This window comes from Panthera onca, chromosome A2, assembly GCF_046562875.1.
Source record: "Panthera onca isolate mPanOnc1 chromosome A2, mPanOnc1 haplotype 2, whole genome shotgun sequence".
Classification (NCBI taxonomy): Eukaryota; Metazoa; Chordata; class Mammalia; order Carnivora; family Felidae; genus Panthera; species Panthera onca.
The window spans coordinates 56,798,207-56,810,859 of NC_138340.1; the positions used below are offsets into that span (position 1 = coordinate 56,798,207).

Sequence of the window (12,653 nt, forward strand, 5' to 3'; positions counted from 1 at the left end):
CAAGGCCTCCGATTTCTTATATAACATGCCATGGAGGGGGGGAGAAAGAAAGTCTATTCAGTTGTCTGCTTCAGCACCATTTACATCAGAGAATACTGAAAACACTTCCAAGACCCCCAAGTTTCCACCTACAGGGAACGATTAAGAAACGTATAGTGCTACCAGCAGCTGATATATTATGTAGTCACCACAAACGGAGTTTATGCAAAGTTCTTAAGTAAACAGGAAGCGCATGTGGTGACAGGTTAATCTCAGAATACAAAATTCGGAATCTGGGACAACCTCATCTATGTAAAAGAAAAAAAAAAAAAAACTTACAACAAAGGTATTTGCCATAATATAATAACCAAAATATCACACTGCTTGTTCCTGGTGATGGAATTATAGACTGTTTTCCCTGCTTGTTTTGTACTTTTCTATATTCACTGAATTTTCTTTAAAAAAAAAAAAAACCTACAAGTGTAACTCCTACAGTTAGAAAAATTGTATAAGTCACAAAATAAACAAAAATAAAACAAAGAAAAAGGATCAACAACAGAAAGTGACTCCTGCCCTGAGAGCATTGTTTGCTTCAAGGGCGAAGCAGCACCAGCAGGAGTTGCTGATACACGTGAAGGGTACCAGTGCACGTGCACGGTACCAGCAACACCCATCCACCTCATTCTCTGCCATCGCCCTACACTCAGTTTGTCCACGGAGGTCATCTCCACTCACCATGCGAAGGCTTTATGTGTTTTCCTGCCTTTTCTGCTTTTTCTGGTGCATGCTCCTGGTTCCACTCCTTTCTGATGTGTGCGCCCTCTTCACACAATCTTCTCTGACTTAAAACCAAATTTTTCACTTCCTCTAGAATGCAGGAGGAGAATCATTGACTCAGTCAATCAGAAATACTTACTGAACGCCTTCTGCGCATACGGCACTCTCCTAGTGCTGCAGATGGGGCAGTGGACAAGACAGGCAGGACCCCTGTCTTCCAGCAGCAGTTGCCTAGGGGGCTCCTTCAAAATACCAGGTAATTGAAACTTCAACTGGCAATGACTTCTTCCAAATAAGACCATTAAGGATTTGACTTGTGTTGGTCCATTTAATCATCACATTTCACTTGAAGGCACTTCCACTTGCCCTACTTTACAGATGGGGAATATGACAATGATAACTTTCCTGTGATCACAGAGCTGGCACTTATTAAGCCAGAGCTACCCCCAGGGCTCAGGGCATCGAGCTAAGGAGATGGGCGCTCTGTTTTTCACTTCTATCAATACAGGACTCTGCAGGAATGTAGCAGTAACCAACACGTGTGGAATAATGAATGAGCAGAGGGAGCGAATGAATGAATGGAGATAATGGAAGCTACGGGAAAGAGGTGAAATGGGGTGCCTGGGTGGCTCAGTTGGTTAAGCATCCGACTTCGGCTCAGGTCATGATCCCCCCACGGTTGGTGGGTTGGAGTCCCGCCATCGGGCTCCAGCTCAGAGCCTGGGGTCTGCTTTGGATTCTGTGTCTCCCTCTCTCTCTGCCCCTTCCCCCGCTCATGCTCTCTCTCTCTCTCTCTCTCTCTCTCTCTCTCTCTCTCAAAAATAAATATACATTAATTTTTTTTTTTTGGTTGTCACAACAGGGAGACTATTGGCATCTATCAGGTCAAGGTCCCAGGACAGTCCCCACGGAATGATCCGGGCCAAAATGCCAACAGCACTGAGGGCAAGAAACCCCAGATAAAAGTGAAAGATGAACAGTCGGAAATGCCCCTCCCCCCCCCCCCCACCCCATGTCAGACCGGCTCCTCAAGAAGGCAGGCTGGAAACCCAGAGAAAGGAGAGGCTTTCCAGTCACAAACAGAATGGGTTCTGATTGCGGCACTGCCTTGCCCTTCAAGCAGGTGTGGGTCTCCTTTGCTCCCTGTAAAATGGGGACAACTGTACTTGTCTGCAGCCACCACCAACAGTGCTCTAGACCGTACTCCGACCAATCTCAGACGCACACTGCTGCGACGTTTCAAGGTCTCTAAAAACTGGATGCATCTTATGATTACCGCCACAGAGTTTAACTGGTAGCATTTTAGGATGCTAAATGCTTATTTATTTTGATAAAGAGAGGGAGCACAAGCGGGGGAGGAGCAGAGAGGGGGGAGAGAGAGAATCCCAGGTTCTGTGCTGCCAGAGCGCAGAGCCTGTTCACAGGGCTCGATCCCACCAACTGTGAGATCACGACCTGAGCCGAAATCAAGAATCAAACACTTAACAGACTGAGCCACTCAGGTGCCCTAGCTTTTAAATTCTTTATAGACAACACACACCCTCTTTATCGCGGGGTGGGGGGCACTCACTCCCATCATCCTGCCTCAGGGGCATATAACCACCGGAAGTAGTAAGCTGCCCAAGGTCAACATGGAGACAGGTTGAAGTCAGCTATCTGACTTCAAAGACTGGATCTTTCCACTCTCCTGGTTCTCTCCTTGGAGGTGAGCTCAAAAGGACATTTTCTGGTCCTTGAGAGAATATTCACCCAAGTAAGAATCTAGAAGGTCTATACGAAAATGTTAACATGGTTGTCTCAGGGGTGTGGGACTTTTAGGTTTTCTCTTTTGTTTCTTGGTGTTGTGTGTGTGTGTGTTGTGTGTGTGTGTGGTCAGTGAACACCCATTACTTGGCCAGAAGACAGGCCAGTGGGGACTGCACAGGTCGCGCTGCCTGGGGACAGGAAGTCCAGAAATGCGGCGGAGGTGGAGGTGGGGACCGTGTACATGCAAAACAGATGCTGTCCACCCTCCGACACAGCTCCGCCAGGCGGTACTCCCAAGCTTGTCCACAAAGTAACATGTTCCCCGAAGTAAATGATGGAACACTGGCTTTTATCCTGTGAACAGTGAGAAGCCACACGCCTGTAGAAACGTTTCAAATAAAACACAAACACCCGACTTACCAAAAGATCCTGTGTCTTCTGAATATGCAGGAGTCTTTAACCGATAATACCTGACTTTTCTTGAAACCTTGTCCTTGGTGTCCCAGACCTTCAAGGTGATTTTGTGAACATTTATTTTCTTTAGTAATTCCTTCGTCATGTTGATGTTGAAAGTCTGGGTCCATGACACCCAGATTTTGTCCCCTTCCTGCCACGGCCTCACCGTCTGTGTAAAAGAACACCAAGGGGGTTTTTTTGTGTGTTTTTTTTTTTTTCAACATTTATTTATTTTTGGGACAGAGAGAGACAGAGCATGAACGGGGGAGGGGCAGAGAGAGAGGGGGACACAGAATCGGAAACAGGCTCCAGGCTCTGAGCCATCAGCCCAGAGCCTGACGCGGGGCTCGAACCCACGGACCGCGAGATCGTGACCTGGCTGAAGTCGGACGCCCAACCGACTGCGCCACCCAGGCACCCCAGAACACCAAGGGGTTTGAAGTGTGCAAGGCTGGGAGGCTTAGAGCCCACGACTACCCATCCCTGCCAGCCTCGCCCTTCCGGGGACCAGAGCCGGGTGCTGCTCTCCACCTGTCTGCCTTCTGGGCCCGGCCCTCCCTCAGCTCCCACCCCATATCAGGAAATGGGTGTCCCGGCCTGGGCCCTGTCACACCTCTGGGTTCCTCGGGAACCCAGAATCAAAGCAATTACCTGCAAATAGCACCCTCTCCAGTGACTTCGAAGCACTGACCCACAGCCAGGCCTCGGGCAGGAGGGTGAGTGTGTGCGCGGGCAAGCAGGTGTGCACACACATGGGTACCCAAAAAAGAAATCGTAAGAGGGGCAAAAACTTTTAAAATACCAAAGAAGCTACCTGACAAAAATACCTAAATAGAAAGTCAGGTAACTGGTATTATTAGGTCAGTGAGGATTCTCATTCAGTAGGGCTGGGGTGGGAACTTAATATCCTGCATTTCTAGCAAGCTCCAGGGAAGAAAGCACCCTTGGTACAGTATTAGAGTATATGTGAGGTGCACACGCATTCACACACACCTTTACTCCTGAATCCAGGAACAATTTGGCCACCGTTGGAAACACCACCATGTCAATCTTTTTAGGCTCTGCATCATCCGGCAGAAGGAAATACTCCATGTGGTAGTAACAGCGCTGCTTGGAAGCATGCTTGTCCATTCGAGAGTGTTTCCTATGTTTTTCAATAAAACATGTATGTTTTCCTCTATGACCTAGGAGACATGATTTCAGGAGTCTTGGTTGAACCTCACACGAGAAAGCAGACCCCACCCCGCAGTGCCCTGGAAGCAAGGAAGAGCCCGAGGCTGTGGGAGGCTGCCCCCGCCCCCACCCCAGGCTGCTCCCCAGCTTGGAGGCTGAGATGCAGATCCGGTCCCCCTGGCCGGTAGAGGAACAGGCTGTGCACCAGTCAGCAGGGTGCAAAAATGCAGCTCTGAAAGGGAGTGTCTCCTTAAATGTTTCACCTGCCTGCTTTGCCTGCCTCATGCGGTCTTGGCAGTAAAAAAGTTCGAGTCACCAAGACCGTCGGTCAATTCTAAACATGGTATATACATCTAACCAAATAGCATCCAAAGTATCTGAGGCAACAATGGATAGAACAAAGGAGAAGCTGAAATTAATCTTCTACCCGGGGCGGGGCGGGGGGGGAGACCAAGTAGGAAAAAAATAAAAATAAAAAATAAAAATAAAAATAAAAATAATAAATAAATAAATATATATATATATATATATATATATATATACATATATACATATATATATACATATATATATCTCAAAACATGGAGTTCTTTTCTCTGCCCCTAATCTTGGGGTTCAACCATGTGACTGGCTTTGGCCAATAAAATGCTAGCAGGTGGGAGGTGCTCAAAGACTTGAAGAGTTCTTGGATGTCCGGGCTTGCCCCCTTGGTGTGCCTGTGCCTTCCCATAATGAGAATGTGTCTGGCTAGCCCCCATGTCCCGGAGGAGGGTGAGAGGGGCACGAAGGGGTGAGAGGGGCACGAAGCAGAGCAGAGCCACTACAGGGAGACACGCCTGGACCCGCCCACCTGCTCATCCAGAACGAGGGATTCCTGTTCGAAGCCCCCGACTTGTGGAGTCGTTTGGGTTTGTGACACCGCATTTGTGTGGCAAAAACCAACTGATGCACCTATACACCCAGAGAGCTGGATCCCATGCATCTGAGAATCTGTGTTTTCAACAAGGAATTAGGCGATACACAACCAGTTGAGGGGAACCAATGCTTTCACCTCTTCCCCGTGTACTCATCTGCAAAAAGTAGAAATAATACCACCTACCTCTTAGGGTTATTGAGAGGATTAAGCACGTGAAGCCCATGTAACCGCTTACTTGCTGGCCCACTGTGGGCCCCTGAAATTGCAGCTGCTTTTCTGATCTCTGCTGCTGGCATTGGCCACCTCACTTGGGGAAGCCAACAGAGGGAGCTCAGGGGCCCCAAACTTCTGGGGGCAGGTCATTGGCACACCCCTTTCTGCAGAGGGTGTTGGGACTCTGCCCTAGCACTTACCAGCAGTCACCGGGAAGGCCAGTGAGATGACGAACTTGCAGGGGACAGCCTGGGGCACATCAGACTGGGAGCTGTCGGCAGGCCCATGTGAGGACTTGCTACACGGGTGGTCGGAATCCGACTCCGGGGCTTGGCCTCTGACCTTCAGGTACTCCTCCGTGTCCCACTCACTGCCAGACTGGTAAAAGCTGCCCATGGAGGACATGGGCCCCATGCTCGCCCTGTCCTGATCTTCCCACTCCCAGGCGTGCAGGGACATTCCGCAGAGCACCCACAGGCCCGGCACTCCTGGCTGGAAGACGATGAAGGCACTGCTGTCACCACCCTCTGTTCCCCGGAGGCAAGCCCTGCCTCTTTCAGGATTACCCACCCTTCCTCTCCTTCCCTTCCTTTCCCTTGTCCTGTCTGGGGTGAACGGCCAAGGCCTGGAACACCGCCTGGCACACAGTAGGCGTGCAACAGTGAGTCACAGAGAATGACGGCTTGCAGGACTCACGATAAGCAACACCAACTCCAGCTTGAGTCTCCCTCCTCCCCCAGCCCCAGCTCCTCCCCCTTTCGCCAAGTCAATCATTGGCACTTCTGGAGAGCCAGCCCCAGGTGAGTGCAATTCCCTAAGAACGAGAAGCTGGGAGAGAACCGGGTGTTTCCACTCCGTGGGGCCGCGGGTGAGCAGTGTCAAAGCACAGTATGCGTTTGCCACGTAGGGACAGGCGAACCGGGCCAGGGGACGGCAGTGCAAGGGCCTGGTGAGGTCAAAGAGGGCGGGAACCCCCCCGGGGGCAAGACACGAATGGGCACTGAGTGCTGGGCTCAGGGCACAAACTCTGGGTCCATGCAGGAGGAACTCGGGCAAATGCTCAGAAAGGGGTGCCCAGCAGGACGGGCAGGTGGCAGGGGACCTTCGGTACCTGCAACGCGATGCGCTGGGCAGCACCCTGGGCTCAGACCCTGGCGTCAGCCAGCTCGTACACCCGCTGCACAGTCGCCAGGCGAGAAGGTTCGGAGGATGCAAGTCGATCCGCCCAGGCAGGGAGGCCCGGGGGTCGAAGCTGCCCAATTCTGTTTACAGTTGCTAGGAGACAGGCGTGGCTACGGCCCTGGGGCGGGGCTCCTCTGGGGGCGGGGCTCCTGGAGGTGGGACTCCCGTCCTCAGCCCCTGGTCCCTGACCAGGTACAGCCAAGGTGTGGCAAAAAGGTGTCTCCAAATCCGGAAACTAGTTGGAGCCCTTGCATGCACGCATTCATCCATTCATCCATCCATCCACTCATTCATTCAATCTTTAAAGAATTCCAGATCTGAACGTGAGCGCCTATTACACACCTCGCCCTTACCCGCAGTACAGGGGACAAGGATTGTGGCCCCGCCTGTATTGCCATCAGCCCCCACCTTCCATTCTTTGATAAGGGCGAGGGAAGCAATGGGCTCTGAAAACTCTGGTATCTCTAACCCTACCCCAAACCTCTTTCATATAGACTCTGCTTCTGTCGCTGATGTCCTTAAAATATCATGAGAATTCTGTTTCGTGATCAGGAGCCCCAACTCAGAGATGAGAAAACTGAGGCTTCGACTGGTGCCACGACTCGCCGGAGGTCACACAAGCGAGTGTGTCGCAGAACTGGGTGGAAATCCAGACTATCTGACACTAAAGCCTGGGCTCGTCTGCAAACACCACGGCCACCCCAAAGCTCCCCAGCTGAGAGAACACTGGCGGCTGCTCCCTACGTAGATCACAGAACATCCAAGGGGCTAGGGCGGAGGGACACACCGCAGAGGTAGCTGGCGGGGGGGGGGGGGGGGGGGGGGGGGGGGGGGGCCAGGGGCAGGCTTCATGGAAGAGGTGACAAAAGCCAAACTTCGGGGTTTGCCAGGAAATGAACGCAAGAGAAAGTATTCCAGGCAGCTGGAAGAGCCTATGCAAAAGCCCAGAGGGGGTGAAGGTGCCCGCAAGTTCTGGGAAGGGATGATGAGGCTGGAGTGGTGAGCGGAGGGCCCCGGAGACCCAGGTGTGAAGGGCAGGCAGGACTCAAAGACTAGAGTCAATGAGGAGCCACCTCGGGTTTTCTGTTAAGGGAGAGTAGCTCCACTCAAGAGAATGAGAGCTGAGACTCCACACGTGTACCTGTTGGGGAAACTGAGGCTCTGAGCTGAGATATGACCTACCCATGGTTAAAGAAGCAAAACTGTGGCCCAGCTGGAGCTGGAACCCAGGTCCCCTGCCTCCCACTTCCTGCCTCCCTAGACCACCCCCTTCTAGAATCCTGCCCACTGACTAGGGCCCTCCAATAGTCCTCAGGTTGAATCAATCTAAAAAAACCTGAGGCTCAAGAATAGCTATGAGGGGAAGGCCCCAGATGGCAGTGAGCACCCTGGAGAGGAGAACTCAAACTGTCCCCACTAAATGCCATACCACCCTCTCATACTGTACCACCAGCAGCCTGGACATCACCGTCTACAAACCAGGAAGTGCTAAAGAGACACACACAGGGTTGGAAGAAAAGAAGGCTGCTAGGATGCACCAGCTCCCAAAAGGCCCCATTAATAAGGGCAGGTCGAGGCACCCGGGTGGCTCAGGTCATGATCTCGCAGTTCGTGAGTTCGATCCCCACACTGGGGCTCTGTGCTGACGACTCAGAGCCTGGAGCCTGCTTCAGATTCTGCATCTCCCTCTCTCTGTGTCCCTCCCCTGCTCACTGACTCTCTCTCAAAAATAAATAAACATCAAAAAAAATGTTTTAATAAAAAAGAAAGGCAGGTCAGTGACACCACCCTCCCCTGCACAGACAGCAGGCCTCCTGTTCCTCAGGTCCCCCTGCTGACCCGAGGCTGGTTTCTCTCCAAAGTCGATCTCCCCAGCATCTCCTGTGGTGTGGACAGCTCTGAGCTCAGAATTGAGAGGCCACAGGCCTAAGACAAAGGGCCACTTCCTGGTCCTGGTTATGTACCAGAATCACCCAGGAACATGTCAAAACTTCAATCCTGAGGCTTCACTCCAGACTTTCAGAATTGATTCTCCAGGGGTGGGGCTTAGGAACCAGTCACTGTATTCTCCAAAGACAGCCACCTCAATAGATCTCCCACACACTCCCCTTACAGAATGATGTCGGACTCCTCCCATGCAGTGGTAGGTCTAGTCCCTTCCCCCTTGGATCCAGGTAAGACTTTCTGCAACCACCTCAGCCCACAGAGTGACTCTGTAACTTCTGAGGCCAGGTCATACAAACCCCATGTGCTTCTGCCTTGTTCTTCTGGGGAGCTCACTCTGAGAATTCAGCCAGGATGTTGGGGGGCAGCCCAAGAAGCCACATGGAAGGTCCACATATGGATGTTCTGGCCAACAGCACCAGCTGAGTTCCCAGCTGCCTCCCAGCCTCAACCACCAGACGTGCAAGAGTGCCAGACTTCAGATGATTCCAGCTCCCAGCCTTTGAGTCACCCCAATGGCCACCATATGTAACAGAAACCAGCTGCTATCACCAAACCCTCCCCAAATTGAGCTTTATGACCGAAGTAAATTATTGTTGTCTTAAGCCACTAAGGTTTAGGACGATCTGTTGCACAATAACAAATAACTGGGCAGCACCTGGGTGGCTCAGTTGGTTGAGTGTCCGACTTTGGCTTAGGTTATGATCTCTGGCAGTTCGTGAGTTCAAGCCTGGCCTAGGGCTCTGTGCTGACAGCTTGGATCCTACTTTGGATTCTGTGTCTTCCTCTCGCTCGCTCTCTCTCAAAAAATAAACATTTAAAAAAATTTGGGGGGCACCTGGGTTGCTCAATTGGTTGAACATCTGACTTCAGCTCACGTCATGATCCCACAGTCCATGAGTTCGAGCCCCGCATCGGGCTCTATGCTGACAGCTCAGGGCCTGGAGCCTGCTTCGGAGTCTGCGTCTCCCTCTCTCTCTGCCCCTTCTCTGCTCATGCTCTGTCTCTCTCTGTCTCTCAAAAATGAATAAAGTTAAAAAAAATTTTAATTTTTAATAAAAAATAACTGGAACCAACCCCATATTTTTTAAAGTTGCCTCCACCAAGATTCTATCGCACAGCCAAGGTTTAGAACCACTGCTTTGAGAGAAATGGTGTCTAGGTCAAGACCCAGAGCATCACAGGAGGGAGTGAAGGCACAGGTGTGCTTGCTGGTACTTGAGTGTGGGAGGTGGGTCCACAACCTCACCTCAACAAAGGTGCCTTCAGGACAGGCAAAGTCAAAGGAAAGCAAAGCAAAGAGGGTATATGTTCACAGTTCTATAGACCAGTGACTCTCCGATGGTGTGGCCTGGGCTCACTCACTGAGCTGGATCATCTGTATCCACAGGGCTGGGAGGTCCAAGATGGCCTCACATGTCTGGCCGTTGGTGCCCTTGCCTGGGGTCCCTCAATCTCCCTCTCCCCGTCCATATGCCCCCCCCCCCCCCGCCATGCTCCACCAGGCTGGACTGGCTTCCTCAGATGGCATTCTCAGGGCAGGGTTCCAGGAAAGCAAAGGTGCAAGGTCTAGAGCCTCTTGAGACCAAGGCTTGGGAAATGGCACAGGGTCACTTCTGCCATATCCATTGACCACAGCCAGTCACAAGGGCCAGCCAAGATTCAAGGGGATGAAGAACAGACTCCACCTCTGGATAGGAGGAAGGGCGAAGCCACATTGCAGACAGATGTCCCATGGGTGGGAGCAATCTGAAGGCATTCTATCACTTCCTTCTTCCTCCCAGAGTAGGGGAGCCCCAAAGTTTCCACGGGCATCCAGAAGAGCCTTTCTGAAGTTCTCCTAAGCCTCTGGCAGAGGATGCATCTTTGGGGAAAAGCTACACCCACCTTCTTCTTGGCATCTCCAACCCCCCTTTTTAACAGCTGTAATGAGGTATATTCTATATCATAAAATGCACCCATTTCGAGTGTAGAGTCCAATGGTTTTTGGTAACTTTACCAAGTGATGAAACCATCCATCTCCCTAATAAGAGCCTTCGTGCACATTTACAATGAATCTCTGTTCCCAGCCCCAGGCCCAGGCAACCAGTAATCTACCTCTGCCTCTAAAAACTTGCCTTTTCTGGATATTTCATATAATTGGAGTCATATATTACATGGTTTGGCTTTGTGACTGGCCTCTGTCACTTAGCATGTTTTTGAGGCTCATTCATGCTGTAGCATGAATCAATACTTCATTCCTTTTTGTGTCTAAATATGTTCCATTGTGTGATAGACCACATTTTGTCTATCCGTTCATCCGTTCATGGAAATTCAGGCCGAACACTTAGACATTTATGAAAAATGCTGCCATGAACATTCCCCTAAAAATCTCTGCGTCATCAGATACGTTCATTTCTCTTGGGTAGACACTTGGAGTAAAATAGCTGGGTCGTGTGGTAGTGGTGTGGGGAACAAAAGCAAAAGAAAAAATAAATAAATTTCCTTACAACTTACAGCCCATTGGCAAGTCCTTGAGACAGGCAGGGTGACCTTCCTCTAGAAGATCAGATGCTTCGACGTTAATATTTTGCTAAGAAAAAAAGGCAATCTTTGCTTAACATTATCTCGCCCCTCCAAGATCCTGTGAGTCTCCTTTAACATATAAAAATTCCTTTGGAGGGGCGCCTGGGTGGCTCAGTCGGTTAAGCGTCCGACTTCAGCTCGGGTCACGATCTCAAGGTCCGTGAGTTCGAGCCCCGCGTCGGGCTCTGGGCTGACAGCTCAGAGCCTGGAGCCTGCTTCCGACTCTGTGTCTCCCTCTCTCTCTGACCCTCCCCCGTTCATGCTCTGTCTCTCTCTGTCTCAAAAATAAATAAACGTTAAAAAAAAATTAAAAAAATAAATAAATAAAAATTCCTTTGGAAACTTCCTTTATCTCTACCCCTCCCAGATATATGTTAGCAATCATCCTCCAAGCATATGGCCCACTGATACACATCCGAAGGTCTCATGACCGAGGTTTTACTAGACAGTAGCAAATGACCTTTTCCTAACAACAGTTAGTCCTTCAAGATCCTGGAAACCTTGCTTCCAAGTTCCTTAGAGTCTTATGCTATCCCTGACCCCCTCCCAACTTGAATGTGTATAATCAGTCACTCCTCACAACCCCAGTGCAGCTCTTTCTGCCCATAGGTCCTGTCCCTGAGCTTTAACAAGACCACCTTTTACACCGAAGATGTCTCAAGAATTCTTTCTTGACTGCCTGCTCCAAACCCCAACATCTCCACATCAGTAGTTTCATGTTTCTCTCTTTGAGAAATTGCCAAACCGTTTTCCAAAGTGGCTGCGCCATTTCACATTCCCGCCATCATAGGATGAGGGTTCCTGTTCCTCCCCATCTTCCAGAAACCATTTATTGCAGTCTAACTTACTACAGCCATTCTCATGAGTATGGAATAGTATCTCGTTGTGGTTTTATTTTGTATTTCACCAATGACTAATGATATTGAGATCTTTTCGTGGACTTATTGGTCATCCATGATCCTCTTTGGTAAAATGTCTGTTCCTGTCTTTCACCCACTTTTTGATTGGATTATCTTACTGAGTTGTAGGAGTTCTCTGTAAAGTCAGAACATAAGTCCTTTAATTGCAGGGCCTATGTTCTGCAAATACTTCCTCCTGGTCTCCTGCTGGTCCTTTTATTTTCTTAACGGTGTCTTTACCATTGCAGTTTGAAATGCAAAAGTTTTGTATTTTGATTAGGTCCAATTTACCAATTTTTTTTTTTTTTGTTTTTGGATCATGCATTTGTTGTGTCTAAGAAAACTTGCCTAGCTCAGTCCGATTTTTAATAGAGAGAAGAGTAAAACTTGGAGACTGAACGCTAAGCAAATCCACGACCAAGACTCCCGAAAATATAAAAGGTTTGTCACAGAAAATTATGGCTCCCAGACATTCCCAGACATGCCAGGGGGCTGTACAGAATGACAAAACGTTTCTGAAAAACAGTTCGACAATATCAGGAGCTTATAAAATAAATGTCCAAACTCCTTGGCACGGTAGTAAATCACTCAGGATGGAGAGTCAACAGTTTACGGTGTTGTTTTTTTTTTTGTTTTGTTTTTTTAATTTTTTTTTTTCAACGTTTTTTATTTATTTTTGGGACAGAGAGAGACAGAGCATGAACGGGGGAGGGGCAGAGAGAGAGGGAGACACAGAATCGGAAACAGGCTCCAGGCTCCGAGCCATCAGTCCAGAGCCTGACGCGGGGCTCGAACTCACAGAC

The 12,653-nt window shown here is 49.8% G+C and overlaps 1 protein-coding gene across 6 annotated transcripts in view; it reads right to left on the bottom strand.

Annotated features, from left to right (window-relative positions):
- CFAP92 (cilia and flagella associated protein 92 (putative)) overlaps nucleotides 1-12,653 on the bottom strand; it is an 82,388-nt gene that overhangs the window by 64,589 nt on the left and 5,146 nt on the right. Inside the window, exons 1-5 of one of the 6 annotated variants that reach the window (XR_013554097.2) lie at nucleotides 6,372-7,235; nucleotides 5,461-5,752; nucleotides 3,952-4,142; nucleotides 2,923-3,127; nucleotides 715-846 (exon numbers count right to left, since the gene is read on the bottom strand). Coding sequence is in view for 5 of the 6 variants with exons in the window: in XM_060631888.3 (XP_060487871.2) it covers nucleotides 715-846; nucleotides 2,923-3,127; nucleotides 3,952-4,142; nucleotides 5,461-5,719 (787 nt within the window). In the remaining variant the exon portion in view is untranslated. Of the gene's footprint in view, nucleotides 1-714; nucleotides 847-2,922; nucleotides 3,128-3,951; nucleotides 4,143-5,460; nucleotides 5,753-6,371; nucleotides 7,238-12,653 lie in introns of those variants that run through there. The other 5 variants (XM_060631888.3, XM_078442693.2, XM_078442694.2 and 2 more) reach the window with 5 other exon arrangements.